This window comes from Anomaloglossus baeobatrachus, chromosome 1 (assembly GCF_048569485.1).
Source record: "Anomaloglossus baeobatrachus isolate aAnoBae1 chromosome 1, aAnoBae1.hap1, whole genome shotgun sequence".
NCBI classification, from domain to species: Eukaryota; Metazoa; Chordata; class Amphibia; order Anura; family Aromobatidae; genus Anomaloglossus; species Anomaloglossus baeobatrachus.
Genome location: NC_134353.1, coordinates 750,627,190 through 750,649,873, shown reverse-complemented (window position 1 = coordinate 750,649,873; position 22,684 = coordinate 750,627,190). Strand labels below are relative to the sequence as shown.

At 45.4% G+C, this 22,684-nt stretch overlaps 1 protein-coding gene across 2 annotated transcripts in view; it reads right to left on the bottom strand.

Annotated features, from left to right (window-relative positions):
• Positions 1-718: 718 nt before the first annotated feature.
• The window catches only part of BRAP (BRCA1 associated protein), a 149,139-nt gene continuing 127,173 nt past the window's right edge, over positions 719-22,684 (bottom strand). For both annotated transcript variants that reach the window (XM_075323736.1, XM_075323744.1), the window contains 2 exons: positions 15,991-16,094; positions 719-4,622 (listed from right to left, as the gene is read on the bottom strand). In XM_075323736.1, coding sequence (XP_075179851.1) covers positions 4,274-4,622; positions 15,991-16,094 — 453 coding nt within the window. In that variant the 3' untranslated portion in view covers positions 719-4,273. The remainder of the gene's footprint in view (positions 4,623-15,990; positions 16,095-22,684) is intronic.

Sequence of the window (22,684 nt, the reverse complement as noted above, 5' to 3'; positions counted from 1 at the left end):
GACATGTCACTTCTTTCGTGCGCTTTGCATGCTGTCTATAGGGAGAGGCAGCATGCAGAGCGCACGAATTCTGCTGGCACCAGGCGCTTCAGAACGGAGCTTTTCATCTGCGCTCTGAAGCGGACCTTTTATGTGCGGTGCAGAGCGCACACAGCCTTATAGAAAATGATTGCCTCAAAAACTGTGCAACAAAATTATAAATTAAGGGTACCATAGTTTTTATCCGGGCCATTTCCATTAGCTGATATTCAGCTCCTTGAATCTCCTCTCTTCCACCCATAGTGAGTACCCATGGTCCTTTGGACCATATGAGTACTGTCTGATTTTTTTATTTTGTTTTTCACAGACCCAGAAACTTGAATAGACGAGTGACATCAGTCACGAAGATCAAAATCTGTGTAATGTGAATGGCCATTATTTGTGGCACCGCAAACCTATAAGTTATAAAGCCTTGTGCATGTAAAAGATCCATTTTGTAGCAGTGTGATATTCTTTATCTTAAAAATCTCCAAACAACAACGTCAAGACTTCCAATGCCATGTTTAAGAGCTTGTATAGCGTTGAGTAAACAGAAGTATAAAAAAGTTAAAACAAAAACAACAAAAACCCCAAAACTGCAGAAATCAATATTAAAAACACAATCTTTGCTTTTAACCCTGCAAACGATAACCCATCTGCCCCATCAATGAAAAAAATATATGTGAAAGTTACATTTACGTTACAAGTTTCAATTCATAGGCTTTTAATGCAGCTTTTTTGTAAAACATCCAAGAGAGATTTTAACATTGTAAAATGCTATTAGGCTATGATGGTGCTTTTAAAACCCTATAGAGTTGCATTTTTGGAAAAAATAGTATTAACACTTTTTTTTTATTTTTGAAAACACATCTAGCACAGCGTTGTGCAATCCAGAGATTTAATTACTACTGTACTGAATATTTCTAAGCGCGAGACATGCAAGTTTTTTATTAAACGTGATAACCAAGAAAATATGAAATAAGTAAAAACTTTTTAAATTAAGAAATAATTTATTCTAAGCAAAAGCAAACTGAAGTATTAGAGAGCTATAAAGGTAAAACTTCAGAAGTACACATGCAAAGGTTCTGTAAAACCTACAAAAAAAAAAAGTGACAAATCATACAGGTACAGCTATGTGAGGAGATAATTCACCACCCGTATAGGTTTCTTAGGCTGTAAGAGTAGTAATATACATGAATCAGAGAATAGCATCAATACAACAGAATTTGAGTGAAGCAGAGAACATTATAACTAGTGACAAAGTTATAATCTGGACAACAAACTTCTGAACACTTGCAATAATAAGCAGTTTGAACATGTCTAATATAAGGGAATTCAGAAATGCTAATATGACATATACCCATGATTGCAAATATTTGGATGGTTTCTGTGTGCATTTTATTGTTTTTGTTTAGTATTTCTAAATCTTCACGTTTCATTCTGGACCCCTTGAAATCTACGGAAATGTAGCCATGGTAAGGATAACATAACAGAAGCATCCATTGTTTACATAGCTGGCCTCAATTCAACGCTAACCAGATATATAGTATTTATACCGAAAATTAGTTCGGATTTGCGAATCTCTTATGAGAAATATTTTAAATGCCGCAAAATAAATGTAACGGCAAGTGTGCTCATGATCTCAAAAAGTAGTCATTTCCTAGAATAGGGAATATAAACACTAAGAACAATATTTGAGCAATGAAACAGTTAACATGCAAGTTATAGAAAACAAAAATAACATACATTTTCGTGACAGAAAAAAATATAGCAATCCTCTGCAACTCCAAAATTTGATCTAACTATAAATGGATTGTCAGTACAATGAACACGTTTTCATTAATTTATATTTTTTATGTACATGTCTGTAGCTGTAGTACATTACAGTAAAATTTTGGGCAAAAGCTGATTATTTTTTTTTCTTCTTTTTCCAGAAATTCAGGCACTCCATTCTATCGACCTTAAAAGTTAAAACTGGCACAGAGTAACTCACACCCACCTCCATGCCCTATTTTCTCCCAAACCTCTGCCCAGTAGTACAGTGTTTCCCCAAAAATAAGACAGCGTCTTACATTATTTTTGGTTCCAAATGATGCGCTAGGGATTATTTTAAGGGGATGTCACCCCCTTCTGACACTTAAAATACCACCTACACATATGCGTCAGTGATTGTGTTAATAAAAATGAATATTCACCTCCTTCCCTCGCCCACCCCTCTGTGCCGGCATAGGCGATTCAGTCAGACTGCAGTATTAATGCCCGAGGATCGCATTACAATCCTCGGACTGGACGGTGGGTCTTCTGAACAGATTGTGTAAGTGTCTATTTCTATGCAGCTGTCATATTCAGGTGAGGAGAGCTGTTGGTCAGTGCGAGGACTTGTGATGGGATCCTCAAGCAGTAATACAGCGGTCTGACTGAATTCCTAAAGCAGGCACAGAGAGACGGAGCGATGGGCAAGAATATGGGTAGGGGAAGTGGATGAATATTTGGAGCGTATGTTAATTGCAAATAATCACTGACGGCGCAAAGGAGTGGGCGGGGAAATGGGTGAATATTCATTTGCTAATAACACATGTTCAAAATCACAGATGCCGGCGCAGAGGGGTGATTATTAATGTTTAACTAGCCAGCGTATAACTATAATTTTGGGAATTACAGCAACACATCGGGCAATGTACACCAACAAAAAGTTACATATCCTGAGAAAACTGCCCAAGCTCTATTTCAGGATACTATTATAGTATGGTACACAACTAGGTCTTATTTTTGGAGTAAGGCGTCTATTATATACATACTCCAAAAAGACAGAAAAATCCTGCTTATTTTCAGGGTAGGTCTTATTGTCAGGGAAACACGGTACTAGCGCCTGTCTTGATTAGAGTTTGGGGTGGAGCGCGAGGCTCCTGAGTCCTCATGAATCAGGCGAGTTGTGAAGTGGCACATGCGCCTCCATGTGCACCTCGCCACAAACCCTACTCCAGTCATGGACTGGTGTGAGATTCGTGGTAGGAGGTAAACAATTGCTGATGAATTTGATGAGCGGGGATCTCCATGTTTGTCACGCCCCAGTTGTGAACACTTTTTCAGAGCTGAGCGAAAATGGAGTAAAAACAACAAAGTCACAACATTTTTGTGCTAGTCTGCATTACACATAAAAATTGTGACTTTTCAAAAGCTTTTTATACACATTTTCTTGGCATAAATGCTTTAAAAAATTATCAGGGCCTTTGTGTTATTTCCGAAGTGTGAATTGTGAAGGATTGCTAGAAAATAAGCCCAAGAAACAGCTCAATTCTCAAGGCCAGAAAGAAAAATATAAGATTATAATATAGGTGAAAGCAGCCCACCTGAAAGCCACTTAATATGTCCTTCAAGATGGAAAAATAGCTGGATAGTTTAACAAATTAGGCTTTCATAAACTAGAATTGTAAATAATGTTGTGAGAGAATGTTTAATTCTAAAACGCAGAACAATCTAAAATGATTCACAACTACTTCTGAAAGTGAATTAATAGTTTACAGCTCATCCACATATCAATTCAGTAACTGAATTCCATTACAAAGTGTTATCATCCATTCATAAAGGCCACAATATAAATTCTACAGAACCTTTATCTCTCAAAATGGAGACCAAAACTAAAGCAAAGTTTGGGTAGCACGACTTTAAATAAGTCATAATTGTGTTAGGAAATTAGAGCATTTTACTTCAGTTTTTTTTTTCTTTATCTAGAGTAAAACTCCTTTTTGGAGCAAAATCGGGAAATTTCCTAAACAGCAATTCCCTGTTCTGATGTAATTATCTACATGAGTTACATAAAGATAGGTAACCAGCCATCTGTATTGTGCTGATGGGTCACGTCCAGGGAAATCTGAAATATTTGATGCAGCCCTGCCAAGTAGAAATAGAATATTCCCTCACGTAACGGGAGCAATTCCAATAATAATAATCACTCAAGGAATTGCTATTTACACACACTTACACTTAAACACAGTCCTATCGAAAGCTTCACTGCCAGCTGAATTAGGCTATCATTTTAAAGGCTCGCCAGAGAAAGTCAACGTTTCCATCTCTGATTATTTGGTACAAGAAACTATGTTTAAAGTGTGCTATGAATAATGAATCTGGATTCCTCACATCCAAGCAAAGATGCGGGTCACACTTTCCTGCAGCAGTTTAATTTATTCCACTCTAAAGGGAAAACAAACATAGGCCATAAAGGTAGAATTCTAGATAAATTAAGCTACTGTGCGTGCTATTTGCCTCTCTTTCCACGACCCTTCCGTGACTTCCCTGATGCTGGAGAAGCACTGGAGGATGCCACGCCTATGTTGATCTGGCCATCTTGAATTTCCTGTCGTGCATCTTCTGGCATTTGGTTGATTTTTCTCTGAGCTTCTAGGTAGAACATAACGTCACGGAGCTGCTCCTGCATTTCCACGATCTGCATGTCCTTCTGCTCACAGGCTTCTTTCTTTAGAGTTTCCTCCTCTTTTAGCTTGGATTGAAGCACAGCCTGGTTGGCTCTTAGGCACTTATTCATTTCTTGCTCTTCCTTCAGTTCAGTGGATAGTTTTGTCACCTTTGAATTTAGCTGAGTACACCTAGCAACAACATAAACATATCAAGAAAAAAGTGGCATGTACACAGTTGGCAGTATGCTATAATAATGCATCAACCAACAACTGTTGCTTTTAAAAGGGACCTTTCATCAATTTTTTTCATGTTGAACTGGACATGCGATGTAATAGTGGCTGCAAAGTGGAATAAATGTATATTTTTCTTGTGCCTCGGAGTTCTGGAGATACTGGAAAATCGAAGTATTTGGCAAATAATGACATAATTTTTATAAATTCTAAGTGGGTGTTATTATACAGTTTTCACCAGGGGTGTGTACTTTTTCCTGTATGATGCTGATCAATCAGAAGCATTCAGCAACACTGCAGAAAGGACATGCCTCCATCATAGTTTAGATTTATCAGTGTGTGAGATATAAGGATACTGCTCTGATCTCCTGGTCTAAAGGTACTGTCACACTAAGCAACATCGCTAGCAACATCGCTGCTGAGGCACAACTTGCTAGCGATGTTGCGGTGTGTGACATCCAGCAACAACCTGGCCCCTGCTGTGAGGTCGTTGGTTGTTGCTGAATGTCCTGGACTATTTTTTAGTTGTTGCTCTCCCGCTGTGAAGTACACATCGCTGTGTGTGACAGCGACAGAGCAACAACTAAATGTGCAGGCAGCAGGAGCCGGCTTCTGCGGACGCTGGTAACCACGGTAAACATCGGGTAACCAAGAAGCCCTTCCCTTGGTTACCCGATATTTACCTTTGTTACCAGCGTCCGCCGCTCTCACGCTGTCAGTGCCGGCTCCCTGCTCCCTGCACACGTAGCAGAGTACACATCGGGTAATTAACCCGATGTGTACTGTGGCTAGGAGTGCAGGGAACAGGGAGCCGGCACTGGCAGTGTGAGAGCGGCGGACACTGGTAACGAAGGTAAATATCGGGTAACCAAGGCAAGGGCTTCTTGGTTACCCGATGTTTACCGTGGTTACCAGCGTCCGCAGAAGCCGGCTCCCTGCTGCCTGCACACGTAGCAGAGTACACATCGGGTAATTAACCCGATGTGTACTGTGGCTAGGTGTGCAGGGAGCCAGCGCTAAGCGGTGTGCGCTGGTAACCAAGGTAAATATCGGGTTAGTTACCCGATATTTACCTTAGTTACCAAGCGCAGCATGCTTCCACGTGTAGCGATGCTCCAGCGATCCCTGCCAGGTCAGGTTGCTGGTGGGATCGCTGGACCGTCGCTTAGTGTGACATCTCACCAGCGACCTCCTAGCAACTTACCAGCGATCCCTATCAGGTTGTATCGTTGTTGGGATCGCTGGTAAGTTGTTTAGTGTGACTGGGCCTCAACTTCCTGCATGATTAGAAAGTGCTGGGAGATTAGAGCATAGAGATAGTACTTTTCAAATAAGTTCCCTGTGGAGAGGAAAGGAAACAGCTGAGTTTAGCTATGTCATACTACAAACCCTTCTATCAGCTTTCCTCCTCTGCTAGCACCGTCAGCTCTTCTCTACTGGCCTTTCCCACACTGCCTGTCTAGAGAATAGTCACATTTATGCCTGTAGTGCTAGGAACAATTAGTATTTGCTCTGAAGTGAGAGCGCAACAAGGTATACCTGTGTGACATGTAATGACGCCCAGCTCTGCTCCCACTACAGAGGGACGTTTGAGCACAACAGGCCTAACTGAGATTTATCTCCAGAAAGGCCATGTGGGGTTCGCTGCAGTATAGTAGAGCTGACAATGCTAGGAGAGGAGGAGGAGAGCTGATAGAAGGGTTTCTAATGTGACACAGCTAAACTCAGCTCCACTGTCTAATCATGCAGAAGATTAGACCAGGAGATCAGAACTGTATCATTACATCGCACACATTGAGAAACCAAATCTAATGTGGGGGCATGTTCTTTTTCGGTGTTGCTGCCTGCTTATGATTGGGCAATTGAGGGAGATTTTAGCTGGGAAGCCAGCAGAATTATCAACCAGTGTAACTAAGGATCATAAAATTAAAATGTATGTATATATATATATATATATATATATATATATATATATATATATATATATATATATATATATATATATATATATATATATATATATATATATATATATATATATATATATATATTACATACATCATGTAAAAGGATTAGATACAATAATTTGGCCATAGCTAATACGCCGAGTGGATAACAAAATGGTATCCCTCGGGGAAAATGCCAACTCCGGAAGGCATATCAAAAGAGGAGAAGAAGGAGATAAGGCTTGAATGATATACAAAAGTATTGACAATTTTATTAATAATTTAAAGGACAATACAAGATGATAAAAGGCATACAAAAATTGGAAAGGTAACCGTGGTGTGGGTACGGAAAAAAATTCCTATAGGATAGGTTGGGGGGTAAGGTAGTTGTCACACAGAACCAGACTCAGAGGTATAAAAATGAACACGTGTGGGTAAAATGAACCCACACGTGTACCAGTAATAGGTGTGAATAAAACCAGGGATTAATAAATGCAACAGCTCAATTTATGGGGGCACACGTACAAAATCATATATATAAAACTGAGTGTATACCTGTGATTAGGCATATGAAAAGACATGTGCCCTCTCAAAGAAGCGTGTAAGACATGTCAAGGTGAGAACCAAGAAACAAATAGCACAATATCTGCTTAATGGCTGTGGGACCGTGCCAAAAATGAGAATAATTACACCAAAAAGCAGAGACATCTTTTTGAGGCTGGTGACCAACGACCTCAAACAATTACCAACACGGATCAGATATGACAATCTGACTCGACGCCAGAGGTTGGCGGTCACACAGCTTCAAGAAGGGAATTTTGTTTACTTACCGTAAATTCCTTTTCTTCTAGCTCCAATTGGGAGACCCAGACAGTGGGTGTATAGCTACTGCCTCTGGAGGCCGCACAAAGAACTACACTTAAAAGTGTAAGGCCCCTCCCCTTCTGGCTATACACCCTCCCGTAGGAGTACGGATTCCTCAGTTTTAGTACCAAAGCAAGAAGGAGGAAAGCCAATAACAGTTTCAAAAACAAATTCAATCCGATAACTAGATCGGAGAACTTAAGAAACAACGTGAACAACATGTGCACCCGAAAAAACGAAACCCTAAAAACAGATAGGGCGGGTGCTGGGTCTCCCAATTGGAGCTAGAAGAAAAGGAATTTACGGTAAGTAAACAAAATTCCCTTCTTCTTTTTCGCTCCTAATTGGGAGACCCAGACAGTGGGACGTCCAAAAGCAGTCCCTGGGTGGGTAAAAAGATACCACATGAACGGGCTGTCATACAGCCTCTTCCTACAGGTGGGCCACCGCCGCCTGAAGGACCCGTCTACCTAGGCTGGCGTCTGCCGAAGCGTAGGTATGCACTTGATAGTGTTTGGTAAACGTGTGCAGACTCGACCAGGTAGCCGCCTGGCACACTTGCTGAGCCGTAGCCTGATGCCTCAACGCCCAGGACGCACCAACGGCTCTGGTAGAATGGGCCTTCAGTCCAGATGGAATCTGAAGCCCAGCAGAACGGTATGTGTGAAGAATTGGTTCCTTGATCCACCGCGCCAGGGTGGATTTGGAAGCTTGCGATCCCTTATGCTGACCAGCGACTAGGACAAAGAGCGCATCCGAACGGCGTAGAGGCGCCGTGCGAGAAATGTAAATCCTGAGTGCTCTCACCAGGTCCAACAGATGTAAACCCTTTTCAAATTGGTGAACTGGATGCGGACACAAAGATGGCAAAGTGATATCCTGATTGAGATGAAAGGAAGAAACCACCTTGGGAGAAAACTCTGGAATTGGACGCAGTACTACCTTGTCTTGGTGAAACACCAGGAAGGGAGATTTGCAAGATAACGCCGCCAGCTCGGACACTCTTCGAAGAGATGTGACCGCTACAAGAAAAACTACCTTTTGTGAAAGCCGAGAAAGGGGAACCTCTTTCAAGGGCTCGAAAGGCGGCTTTTGAAGAGCAAGGAGAACCTTGTTCAGATCCCAGGGTTCCAATGGCCGTCTGTAAGGAGGAACGATATGACAAACTCCTTGGAGAAACGTGCGTACTTTAGAAAGCTGTGCCAAGCGCTTCTGAAAGAATACGGATAACGCGGAGACTTGACCCTTAAGCGAGCTAAGGGACAAACCTTTTTCCCAACCCAGACTGCAGGAAGGAAAGAAAAATTGGCAATGCAAATGGCCAGGGAGAAAACCCTTGAGCCAAGCACCACGCTAAGAATATCTTCCACGTCCTGTGATAGATCTTAGCTGAGGATGGTTTTCTAGCCTGTCTCATTGTGGCAACAACTCCCTGAGATAAACCTGAGGCCGCTAGGATCCAGGACTCAATGGCCACACAGTCAGGTTCAGGGCCGCAGAATTCAGATGGAAAAACGGCCCTTGAGACAGCAGATCTGGACGGTCTGGTAGTGCCCACGGTTGGCCTACCGTGAGATGCCACAGATCCGGGTACCACGACCTTCTTGGCCAATTTGGAGCGACGAGTATGGCTCGCTGGCAGTCGGACTTGATTTTCCGGAGAACTCTGGGTAACAATGCTAGAGGTGGGAACACATAGGGGAGTCGGAATTGCGACCAATCCTGAACCAAGGCGTCTGCCGCCAGCGCTCGGTGATCGTGAGACCGTGCCATGAAAACTGGGACCTTGTTGTTGTGCCGTGACGCCATCAGATCGACGTCCGGCGACCCCCAGCGGCAACAGATCTGTTGAAACACGTCCGGGTGAAGGGACCATTCTCCTGCGTCCATGCCCTGGCGACTGAGAAAGTCCGCTTCCCAGTTTTCCACGCCTGGGATGTGAACTGCAGATATGGTGGACGCTCTGCTTTCCACCCACGTCAAAATCCGCTGGACTTCTTGAAAAGCTTGGCGACTGCGTGTTCCCCCTTGGTGGTTGATGTACGCCACCGCCGTGGAATTGTCCGACTGAATCCGAATCTGCTTGCCTTCCAGCCATTGTTGGAAGGCTCGCAGGGCAAGATAGATTGCTCTGATTTCCAGAACATTGATCTGCAAGGTGGACTCTTCCTGAGTCCACGTCCCCTGAGCCCTGTGGTGGAGAAACACCGCTCCCCACCCTGATAGGCTCGCATCTGTCGTGACCACTGCCCAGGACGGGGGAAGGAACGACTTTCCCTGTGACAATGAGTTGGGGAGAAGCCACCAACGTAGAGAGTCCTTGGCAGTCTGAGAGAGGGAGACAGTCCTGTCGAGGGACGTCGATTTCCCATCCCATTGGCGCAGAATGTCCCATTGGAGAGGGCGCAGATGAAACTGCGCGAACGGGACTGCCTCCATTGCTGCTACCATCTTTCCTAGGAAATGCATGAGGCGCCTCAGTGAGTGCGACTGGCTCTGAAGGAGAGATTGCACTCCAGTCCGTAGCGAGCACTGCTTGTCCAGTGGAAGCCTCACTATCGCTGATAGAGTATGAAACTCCATGCCAAGATAAGTCAGAGATTGGGTCGGGGTTAGATGAGACTTTGGAAAGTTGATAATCCACCCGAAAGTCTGGAGAGTGTCTAGCGCCACCTTCAGACTGTGTTGGCATGCTTCTTGAGAGGATGCCTTTATAAGCAGGTCGTCTAGATACGGGATGACCGAGTGACCCTGCGAGTGCAGAACAGCTACTACTGCTGCCATGACTTTGGTGAAGACCCGGGGGGCTGTTGCCAGACCGAAGGGTAACGCTACGAACTGTAGGTGCTCGTCGTGTATGACGAAACGTAGGAAACGCTGATGCTCTGGTGCAATCGGCACGTGGAGATACGCATCTTTGATGTCTATTGATGCTAGAAAATCTCCCTGAGACATTGAGGCTATGACGGAGCGTAGGGATTCCATCCGGAACCTCCTGACTTTTACGTGTCTGTTGAGCAACTTCAGATCCAGGACGGGACGATACGATCCGTCCTTTTTTGGGACCACAAACAGATTGGAGTAAAAACCGTGACCCTGTTCCTGAAGAGGGACGGAGGTCACCACCCCTTCCGCCTTTAGAGCGGTCACCGCCTGCAACAGAGCATCGGCTCGGTCTGGTGGTGGAGAAGTTCGGAAGAAACGAGTTGGCGGACGAGAACTGAACTCTATCCTGTACCCGTGAGATAGAATATCTCTCACCCAACGGTCCTTGACGCTTGCTAGCCAAATGTCGCCAAAGTGGGACAGCCTCCCACCGACCGCGGGTGTGGGCATCGGAGACCGCAAGTCAGGAGGACGTCGTTTTGGCAACGGTTCCTCCGGCTGGTCTTTTTGGGCGTGACTGAGACCTCCAAGAATTTGAACGTCTCTGGTCCTTTTGAGTCTTTTTTGACGAGGCGAATTGGGACCTGCCCTGTCCTCGAAAGGACCGATAACCAGACTGACCCCTCCTCTGTTGGGGCTTGTTTTGTCTGTGTTGCGGTAAGGAAGAGTCCTTACCCTTGGAGTGTTTGATGATTTCATCCAAACGTTCTCCAAACAATCGGTCACGAGAAAAAGGCAAATTGGTTAAGCACTTCTTGGAATGAGAATCTGCTTTCCAATGTCTCAACCACAGAGCCCTACGCAAAACAACTGAGTTGGCTGACGCCACTGCCGTGCGGCTTGTAGCGTCCAGAACAGCATTAATCGCGTACGACGCGAATGCCGCCATTTGCGAGGTCAATGGTGCTACCTGCGGGGCAAATGCACGTGTGACTGAGTCGACTCGCGCAAGCCCGGCCGTGATAGCTTGGAGTGCCCATACGGCCGCAAAAGAAGGCGCTAATGACGCTCCAATCGCTTCATAGATGGATTTCAGCCAGAGCTCCATCTGCCTGTCAGTGGCATCTTTAAGTGCCGCTCCATCTTCAACAGCAACCAAGGATCTAGCTGCAAGCCTGGAAATTGGAGGATCCACTTTTGGACACTGGGTCCAACCCTTGACCACTTCAGAGGGAAAAGGGTAGCGTGTATCTTTAAGTCGTTTAGGAAAACGCCTTTCAGGATAAGCGTGGGGTTTCTGGATTGCGTCTCTGAAGTCAGCGTGGTCCAGAAAAGTGCTTAATGTACGCTTAGGGTATCTGAAATGGATTCTCTCGTGCTGCGAAGCTGACTCCTCTACAGGAGGAGCTGGTGGGGAAATATTCAACATCTTATTGATGTTAAATATAAGATCATTAACTATGGCGTCACCATCTGGTGTATCTAGATTGAGAGCGGTCCCAGGATCAGAATCCTGATCAGTTACGTCCGCCTCATCACCCATAGATTCATCCCGCTGGGATCCAGACCATTGAGATGAATGTGAAGGCCCGTCATAACGAGCCCGCTTAGGCTGCCCGGGGCCATCGTCCGAGTCAGAGTCTTCACCCTGAGGTGTAGATGCCCGTCCCGGAGCTAGGAGCTGAGGGGGACCAGGGGGCAATACATGCACAGTGTCCGTGGTCTGAAGTACAGGCCTAGCTCGCAATGTGTCAAGAATTTGTGACATAGTGAGAGACATTCTGTCAGCAAAAGCTGCAAACTCAGTTCCTGTCACCTGGACAGCATTCACAGGTGGTACACCCTGGGACACGTCCAGCAGAGGTCCCGACTGTGCAAGCGCCGCAGGGGCCGAGCACTGCACACAATGGGGGTCCGTGGAGCCTGCCGGTAGAAAAGTCCCACATGCGGTGCAGGAAGCATATAATGTCTGTGCCTTGGCACCCTTGCGTTTTACGGGCGACATGCTGCTGGCTCTCTGCATGTGAGAGAGTCTATAGCCAAAGGGCGACCAGCGCTATGTAATACCAAGTATTTGTAGCAACAAAATACTAAGAATACTACGAGCACAAGAGGGGGTGAGCCCTGAGGGCTGCTTACCGCCCGCTGAACAGCGGGTAAGAGGCTGCAGAATGCCTTGTCTGGGTCTCCCCGGCTCCCCTCTGCAGCTCAGCGTGTCAGCAAGAATGGCTGCCTCTGACCTCCTTGCGCACAAAGCTAAAACTGAGGAATCCGTACTCCTACGGGAGGGTGTATAGCCAGAAGGGGAGGGGCCTTACACTTTTAAGTGTAGTTCTTTGTGCGGCCTCCAGAGGCAGTAGCTATACACCCACTGTCTGGGTCTCCCAATTAGGAGCGAAAAAGAAAACTATGATGACGTTGTAATCAAGGCGGCGAATAAGGGGGGCAACATCGTGATCTGGCCAGTAGAAAAATATGAAAAAGAAGCATTTAGACAGCTTAGGGACAAAATCACCTATTCACGCTTGACCCACAGTCCCTTGACCGCCTTCTCCTCTGAGCTCAAGAAGATTCTGTCTTTGGCACATCAAAAGGGCATAATTGACGAGAAGATGCTCGAGGGGCTGCTTACTAGCTGTCCACGTGTCCCAACCTTTTATCTATTACCCAAAATCCACAAAGATGCCCTCAACCCCCCGGGACGTCCGATTGTGTCCGGCATAGGAGGGTTATGTGAACAGATTTGTAAATTTGTTGATTTTTATTTAAAAACCTTTAGTTGAATGCTTACCCTCCTATGTCAAGGACACCACGGACGTCCTGAGGCGTCTTGATGGCATCTTTGTGGATGACAATATGCTGATGGTTTGTGCCGACGTGGAGACGCTTTACACCTGCATCGGACATGAGGACGGTCTGGAGGCAGTCCGCTTCTACATCACAACCTCCGGTTGCGATGGCGCTTTGGTTGATTTGATCTTGGAGTTGCTCGGTTTTGCCCTAACCCACAATTTTTTTTGTTTTTAAGGATCTATTTTATCTACAGCGGCGCGGCACTGCGATGGGCGCGGCCTGCGCGCCCGCTTACGCCAACCTCTTCCTGTGATTCTGGGAGAGGTTGATGTTTGGAGATGCGGGCGCTCCGGGAAGCGCCCAGGTGCAGTGCTGGCTCCGCTTTATAGATGACATTTTTATTATTTGGCAGGGCCAAACCGAGCAACTCGATCAATTCATGAAAGACCTTAACCGTAATTCTTTGAATATCAAATTGATCTACCGGTCAAGTAGAACCAAATTAGATTTCCTAGATATTCGGATCTACGTAGATGGATCGGGGGGCATTCAGACCGACGTCTTCCGTAAGGACACGTCGGTCAATACCCTCCTCCATGCATCCTCGGGTCATACCATGTCAACTATACGCGCCATCCCGACCGGACAGTTCTTGCGGATGAAGCGGATTTGCTCTACCTCTTCCACCTTTGAATCCCAGTCGTCCGATCTCCGATGCAGGTTTAAAGCTAGGGGGTATAGTAATAGGTGCATAAAGAAAAGGGTATCTTCGTGCTAAAAACACCCCCAGGGAACAACTTCTTCAATACAAACCACGTCGGCCAACCAGTGACAATCAGATACGGTTTATTGGGACGTTTAACCATGAATGGGACACGATGAGGGGAATCCTGGGTAAACACTGGTCGGTCCTTTTTACTGATCCCACTTTGGCCGAAGTGTTGCCCAGGCGACCTCTCATGACAGCTAGGAGAGCCAGGAACCTCGGGGATCTTCTCGTCACAAGCCATTATATCCCGCCCCGGCAAAACTTTTTTGGATCCAGAGGACATCTACGAGGATTTTTTCCGTGCGGCCATTGTGTTGCTTGTAAGAACACCATTAGAGTGTCTTCATTCGTTTCATCAGATGGGAAGAGTACGTTCTCCATCGACCAGCACATCACATGCAGTACCACACATGTGGTCTATTACGCGACGTGTCCGTGCTCCCTGATATATGTGGGACTCACTTCACGTGAGCTCCGCATACGAATCAGGGAGCATGTTAGAGATATAGCGGCAGCTGGTTCGGTGGAGGACGTTACCCTCCTCAAAACACTTCCCCGCCATTTTAGAACTTACCACAATTGTAACCCTAAATCGCTTGTGATACGGGGTATTGATGTGGTACACGGGGGTGACCGGGGCGGCAATCTACGCAAGACTCTCGCACAGCGGGAGTCCAGGTGGATTGTCTCCCTGAACACCCTCGTCCCCTTTGGTCTGAATGAAACTGAGTTATGCTCCATTTTTGTAGTGATCCTCTGCCTTTTGATTCAGCTCCCGTTCACTTCCATTTACAACTGTATATTTACTTCTGGGCCCCCATTTTCTGCCTTCCCGGTCCTTCTCCCGTTTCCTCCCTGTGCCTTGTGCTAGCTGTATATGTAGATATGACACCCCTCTGACACCTGGAGTTGTGGGGTTTTTGTTTTTAACCTGTGTTTGCTCTGTTTCACTTTCCAGTTTTTAATCTGTTTATTTTTTATTGTTTATTTACTATTTTCCTGCAGGCTGTCTTGATGACAATCTATACTGGGACTGAACCTTCTATGCAATACTTCTGACCTTATCTTATTTACATCAGTGTGGAACGTTCCGCTCATATTGCACTGTTTACATTATCCATGTCATAGTCTGTGATATTCTTTCTGCCTTGCTTACCCCCTTTCAGTGGTGGCTGCGTCCTCCGGCTCTCTGACAGCGAGCGTGGTTTGGAGTCGGGCCCATCTGGTGCGCGCGCGTGGTGGTCATGGTGACGCGTCCCATGGCCCTGCGCGCGCGCCGTACACAGCAGTGTCCCTGCTCCCTGCTTTTCGGCCGAGCTCGACAGCCGGCGCACGCGCACTGTTAACCACCACTATTAAACATTATCCTCTACACCTTTGCAATCCCTATATATTTTGGCTCCCTCAGTGCACTTAACACACCTCCTCTAGAAAAAGCGTCTGCGAAACGGCTGTTGGAGGTCTATCTTTTGCCTCCAGAGCCAGCCCCACTCACCATCAGGTAATGCAGCAGCTCCTTTTCACTTCATTTCGGGGTGTTTACCATCTGCATGTACACTGTCTCTGCTTTTTGGCGTAATTATTCTCATTTTTGGCACGGTCCCACAGCCATTAAGCAGATATTGTGCTATTTGTTTCTTGGTTCTCACCTTGACATGTCTTACACGCTTCTTTGAGAGGGCACATGTCTTTTCATATGCCTAATCACAGGTATACACTCAGTTTTATATATATGATTTTGTACGTGTGCCCCCATAGATTGAGCTGTTGCATTTATTAATCCCTGGTTTTATTCACACCTATTACTGGTACACGTGTGGGTTCATTTTACCCACACGTGTTCATTTTTATACCTCTGAGTCTGGTTCTGTGTGGCAACTACCTTACCCCCCAACCTATCCTATAGGAAAAAAAAAATTCCGTACCCACACCACGGTTACCTTTCCAATTTTTGTATGCCTTTTATCATCTTGTATTGTCCTTTAAATTATTCATAAAATTGTCAATACTTTTGTATATCATTCATGCCTTATCTCCTTCTTCTCTTCTTTTGATATGTAAAAAGATTAACATAAACATTAAACAATATTCAAACATAAAAGATGAACATATCCTTTAGGTAACAGACCTCCTTTCTACAACTTGCTTCTCCTTAAGAAGGTCATTAAGTCGATGTTCTAGGCTGTCACACTTGTCAATTGTTTCCTTGAACTTGGCTTTCATGTTGTTAATCTAAAAAACAAAAAAAAAAAACAACAAAACTTTATGTGCTTAACAGAATCAGCATAATCCTATCCCCTAAAAACTGTTTCTATTATATTTGTTACATGGTTTGCATTGAATTTCTGTATGTACTGTATTTTTGGTGTGATTAACCCTGTAAGGTTTTGTTGTAAAATCAATAAATACTCATTAAAAAAAAAACAAAAAACAACAAGTGGAACAGAAAAGATCGCTATAGATTTCATATTGATGACATGAGTGACAGGTTTTAAAGGGAACCTGTCAGGTCCCTTATGCCCTCCAACCCAGCAGCATTTATATCTGCATGGCAAAATTCCCTGCCTAACCAGCCCTGTGTAATGTTATTCACTAAAATCAATCTTTAAAAAAAATAAAATTTATAAACTAGGTTGTACCTATGCCAATTACCGTATTTTTCGCTTTATAAGATGCACTTTTGTAGGGGGTGCGTCTTATAATCCGAACATACGGGGGGGGGGTGTGTGTATGTATATATATATATATATATATAGATATATTACACACATACACACACACACACATATATATGTGTATGTATGTATGTGTGTGTGTGTGTGTGTGTGTGTGTGTGTGTGCAATATATATATATATATATATATACACACACATATACATATACACACATATACATACACACACACACACACACACACACACATATACCCCCCCCCCCGTAAATTCGGATTATAAGACGCACCCCCTACTTTCCCCCAAAATTTGTGGGAGCAAAAGTGCATCTTATAAAGCGAAAAATACGGTATATATACTGTATATATATATACTGCAGGGTCCGCTCTGGAGCGGTTCTGTGGGCTGGTGAAGCTGCGGGAGGGAGCCTTTGATCTCCTGCTCCCGCTCATATAATATGAACAGCCGCTGTCCATCACCATGGTGCTGAAACCGCACCGCGGCGATGGGCTGGGGGAGCGGCGCATATTATATGTGCCTGTGCTCGCCTTTGATGTCACATGCCTCCCCTGTGTTAGATATTGCCCCCATGCTGCTGCAGATAGTAAAATAAAACACTCTTTACTCACCTCCACCAGCGATGATCTCCCGGTGTCTCTGCTGCTGCTGTCTGTGATCAGGCACGCAGAGATGATATCACTCTGTTGTGCCGATCACATGACCGGCGCCGAGAACCAGGAAGTGGAGGAAGCCGGAGTTCACAAGCACAGAGAGAGACACGAGGAGGGACAGCGCTGAGAAGTTAAGGAAAGAGTGTTTTATTTTACTAAAAGCAGAAGCCTTGGGGCGATATCTAACACAGGGTGATGTGTGCTAGCCACAGGGGGCCGTGCGCCAGCCACAGGGGGCCGTGCGCCAGCCACAGGGGGCCGTGCGCCAGCCACAGGGGGCCGTGTGCAGCAATAGTGGGCCGTGCGCCAGCCACAGGGGGCCGTGCGCCAGCCACAGGGGGCCGTGCGCCAGCCACAGGGGGCCGTGCGCCAGCCACAGGGGGCCGTGCGCCAGCCACAGGGGGCCGTGCGCCAGCCACAGGGGGCCGTGTGCCAGCCACAGGGGGCCGTGTGCCAGCCACAGGGGGCCGTGTGCCAGCCACAGGGGGCCGTGTGCCAGCCACAGGGGGCTGTGTGCAGCAATAGTGGGCCGTGTGCAGCAATAGGGGGCCGTGTGCAGCAATACGGGGCCGTGTGCAGCAATAGGGGGCCGTGTGCAGCAATAGGGGGCCGTGTGCAGCAATAGGGGGCCGTGTGCAGCAATAGGGGGCCGTGTGCAGCAATAGGGGGCCGTGTGCAGCAATAGGGGGCCGTGTGCCAGCCACAGGGGTCTGTGTGCAGCAATAGTGGGCCGTGTGCCAGCCACAGGGGGCCGTGTGCCAGCCACAGTGGGCCGTGTGCCAGCACAAGGGGGCTATATTCAATATAAGGTGGCCATATCCAGATTAAGGGGGCTAATTTTAGGATGGGGGGGCTATGAGGGACATATACCCTATATGATTTGTTAGACGGACACTGGCATTATAAGACGGACCCTATTTATTAAAATATCTCTATTCCTTCACCAAATTTGGGGATGCGTCTTATAATCAGGTGCGTAATATATAAAGCGAAAAATACGGTAGGCTTGTGACAAGTCGATGGAGCGTTAGATGCCCCAGACTAGTGGCCCTCTTTCCATTTGTTAATGCCTTGTAGGCGTGAGAACACGATTTCCATGAGCTGGCATCACCACCTGATGTGAATGCTGCTGGGTTGGCGGGCATTAGGGGCCTAACAAGTTACCTTTAAAAGTCCCCATGATTAGTTTTTGTGAGCTTTACACGGACTGTATTTTCATTGCTAAAACAATAAGATGCTGTGATTTTTGCTCAAAGTCTATGCAATTAATAGAAACCTCATGCCCACTGCTTTTTTTTATGCCACATAAACGGACCTGCAGTGAGTGTTTGAAATCCACTTTGATTTTTCTGTGCGTATATTCCCCAAATACTTGCATTAGATACTGAAAAGCCATAGGTTAAAAAAACGCATATGAGTTCCCGAATTTTTTGGACTATATGACGCATCGGACCAGAAGACTCACCAAAGTTTTAGATGAGGAAAGTAGTGAAAAAAAAATTGAAGCAAAAAAGTATCATGACAGACTGTTATTGGGGAGGGGGGAATCTGCTGCTGACACTGATATGAGCATAATTTTCCAAATACTGTACTGATATCCCCCATCCTGGTATACATGTCCCCCATCTTGGGCCCCTTTCTAGTATACATGACCCTCATCCTGGTATATGCCATATATCGCAAAAGTGATTATATCCCTCCCATTTTAGTGAATGTTTTAGTATATCTATCTTTTCATGGCACAACACTGTGCACTATCTACTTTACATTCTGTAAAGGTGTCATATCTTCAACTTGTATAACACTAAATTTGGAGTGCCTCTAAATAACTCAACACACAGCAATTAATGACTAAACCATTGGGGAAAAAATGAATATACTCCTTCACAGGAGCCACTGGAATCCTCTTCCATTCTCCATGACGACATCACAGAGCTGGTGGATGTTAGAGACCATGCGCTTCTCCACCTTCCGTTTGAGGATGCCCACAGATGCTCAATACAATTTAGGTATGGAGACATGCTTGGCCAGTCCAGCATCTTTACCTTCAGTTTCTTTAGAAAGGTAGTGGTTGTCTTGGATGTGTGTTTGGGGTGGGTTGTTATGTTGGACTATTGCCCTGCAGCCCAGGGAATCATGCTTTGCGTCAGTGGGTCACAGTACATAGTACATGTTGGCATTCATGGTTCCTGTAGCTCCCTATAGCCGGATGCATGCCGCTCAAGCAGCTCTAAACCATGAGACTCTCACCACCATGATCGACAATAGGCAAGGCACACTTGGTTGTCACCACACATGCCTGGCACCATCTGAACCAAATAAGATTATCTTGGTCTCAATAGACCACTGGACATGGTTCTAGTAATCCATGTACTTAGTCTTAGTCTTCTTCTCTTAAGCAAACTATTTGCCGTATTTCTTGTGCATCATCTTTAGAAGAGGCTTCCTTCTGGGACTATAGCTATGCAGACTAATTTTATGCCTTGTGCGACATATGATCTGAACACTGACAGGCTGACCCCCACCCTTTTAACCTCTGCAGCAATGCTGGCAGCACGCATACGTCTATTTTGAAAGGACAACTTTTAGGTATAACGCTCAGTACATGCACGCAACAGATTTCGCAATTGGTTAACCAAAGAAGCTCTGAGTGGAACCTGTCTTGTAAAACAGCTGTATGGTTCTGGACTTCAAGCTGCAGTTCAGTTTCAGGGTGTTGGAAAACTTTCTATAGATTAGGCCATCTTTATGTAGAGCGACAATTTTTTTTTTTTTTTTTTTTTTTAGACCCTTCAAAGAATTTTTTTCCATGAGGGGCCATGTTGAACTTCCAGTGACCAGTATGAGAGTTTGTGTGAGCGATAACACCAAAATTTAACACACCTGCTCCCCATTCACAGCTCAGACCTTGTAACACTAATGAGTCACATAGCAAAGGGAGATAATTAAGTCCTGCACCACTGCACATTACCTGCAGTAACGTCTGCGGTATCGCCTGTGCCCAAGTCCAGGTGGAGAGCTAGAAAGTCCAACAATCCAGAAGCGGGGTGCTCGTCATAGAACAAAATCCATAGATAATGATGAGAATAAAGGATGACCGCACTCTGTCCGCTGTGAAGGATTTTCTTTTATTCAAACACGTGCATAGTAGAAAGCCGGAGGCACACTGTGAGCTGGCTCCTCAAGACTGGACGACGGCCGTTCCGCCCACAAATTGGGCTTCCACGGGTCCACATGTGGAGCTACGGCAACACCCCTTTTAAAGGAGTGCTCACAGGTTGCCAGAGGCCACATAAAGAAACAACAACAGGAGATTTGTATATATAAAATGTAAACATATGTCACTTTACATGAACCAGTTTACAAAAATTTACATAAATAACAATGTATGGACACCAGAAGTATTAGACAACAAAAATGTAAAAATGTATCACAGGAATATAGCTAGATCTACACGGTCGTTTAACCCTTGTGGGCCTTGTGCCCCATAATTAATGATCAGTCTAGCCTCTTCTTGCAGTAATAATTTATGCAGGTCGCCCCCCTTAGCAGGGAGAGAGACTCTCTTGAGGCCGGCAAAACGTAAAACGTTAGGATTACTATCATGACATTCCTGGATATGTGTGATTAATCTGGGGGAACCTTTCCCTGATGTTATTGAACCATAATGCTCCCTGAATCGTATATATAGACACCTGATAGTTTTGCCTATGTAGAACCTGCCACAAGGGCAGAGAACTACATAGACCACAAACTTGGTTTCGCATGAAATAAATTGGTGGACAGTGTGCAAATGCGAGCCTACCTGTAAAGAACGACCAGTTAAATGTAAATTACAAAAATGGCATTGACCACACCGGTAATTCCCCGGTGGGCAGCATCTATTCAGCCATGTTGCTGGACTAGCAAGTCTGTTCTTCACAAGTTTGTCTCGCAAATTACCGCATCGTCTGAACGACACCAAAGGATTGGAACCTGTTCTTTCAGACAAGGCGGGATCACTTTTTAAAATGTGCCAATTTCTGCAAAGAGCATTCCTAATAGCATGCTCCATGGGTCCAAATTTGAAGCTGAAGACAAATCTATCCACAACCTCCATGCCTTTTTTGGTGCGATTTTTTTGGGCAGCAGTGGTGCTATCGGATCTGGCTCTCTCACAGGCCGAATCAACTAGTTTTTTTGGGTAACCTCTTTGTTGCAATCTAGTTTTCAACTCCTGAGACTGTTGAAAACAAGATTCCTCTGAACTATTTGCCCTTCGTACTCTCAAGAATTGACTATAGGGCAAACCTGTCTTAGTGTGGAGTGGGTGGGCACTCTGATAGTGTAACAGGGAATTTGACGCTGTCGGTTTTCTGAACAATCGTGTCTGAATGTCTCCATCTTTAATGGAAACCTCAATATCCAAAAAATTGAGGATATCGCCACCAAACGAGGAGGTGAAGGACATATTCATAGTGTTGCAGATGTTAAGGTATGCCACAAAGTCAGCAAAGAGGGTCTCAGTGCCCGCCCACACTATGAATATGTCGTCCACATACCTCAGAAAATGGCGGATGTATTTCAGAAAGGGGTTAGTATCAGAAAAAATGTATTTGCTTTCAAAGGAGCCCAAAAAAATATTGGCCATGGCACAAGAGACAGGGGTACCCATAGCGGTAACCCTGCACTGCAAGTACCACCGGTCCAAAAACATAAAAGCGTTTTTAGACAAAACGAAATCCAGGGCTTCCTCAATGAAATTGCAAAACAACGCGTCTTTTCCTGTCTGAGCCACCATGTCTTTAACCGTCTGTATACCCATTTTTTGAGGGATACGGGTATACAAACTCTCCACATCAATCGAGGTGAGAGAAAAGCCTTCTTGCCAAGACATACCCTTCAGCAGTGTCAAAAAGTCACCGCTGTCTTTTACATAAGAGGGGATATGACTCATGATGGGTCTAAGGAGCCAGTCCAAATAGTGCGACAACGGCTCCGTGAGGGAGCCGATGCCAGCCACTATTGGACGGCCCGGTGGATTATCCCTGCTCTTGTGTACTTTTGGTATGTAGTACCAATGGGGCTTAGTGGGAAAAGGAGGAATTAACTTATCGGCCTGTGAGCGAGACAGAAATCCCAGCCCCACATATTTGTCCAACAACCGCACCAAAGACTTTTTAAAACCCTGGATAGGATTTGCAGGGAGGGGAGAGTAGGTAGATTCATCCATCAACTGTCTATTGCATTCCTGAATATAATCATGCCTGGGCAGGAGGACAACGTTGCCCCCCTTATCAGCCTCACGGAACACCGTGTCCTCCCAGCCATGCATGACACTAATCGCTGCCTGTTCATTCCGGCTTAAATTTAGAATTGGTTTAGGATACACCAAAGATTCGATATCCTTCAAGACAGCCTCCTGGTATAGATCGATTAAATTTCCTGGTACAATAGGGGGACAAAAATCTGATTTCACCCCTTTGGTAAATCTATCCA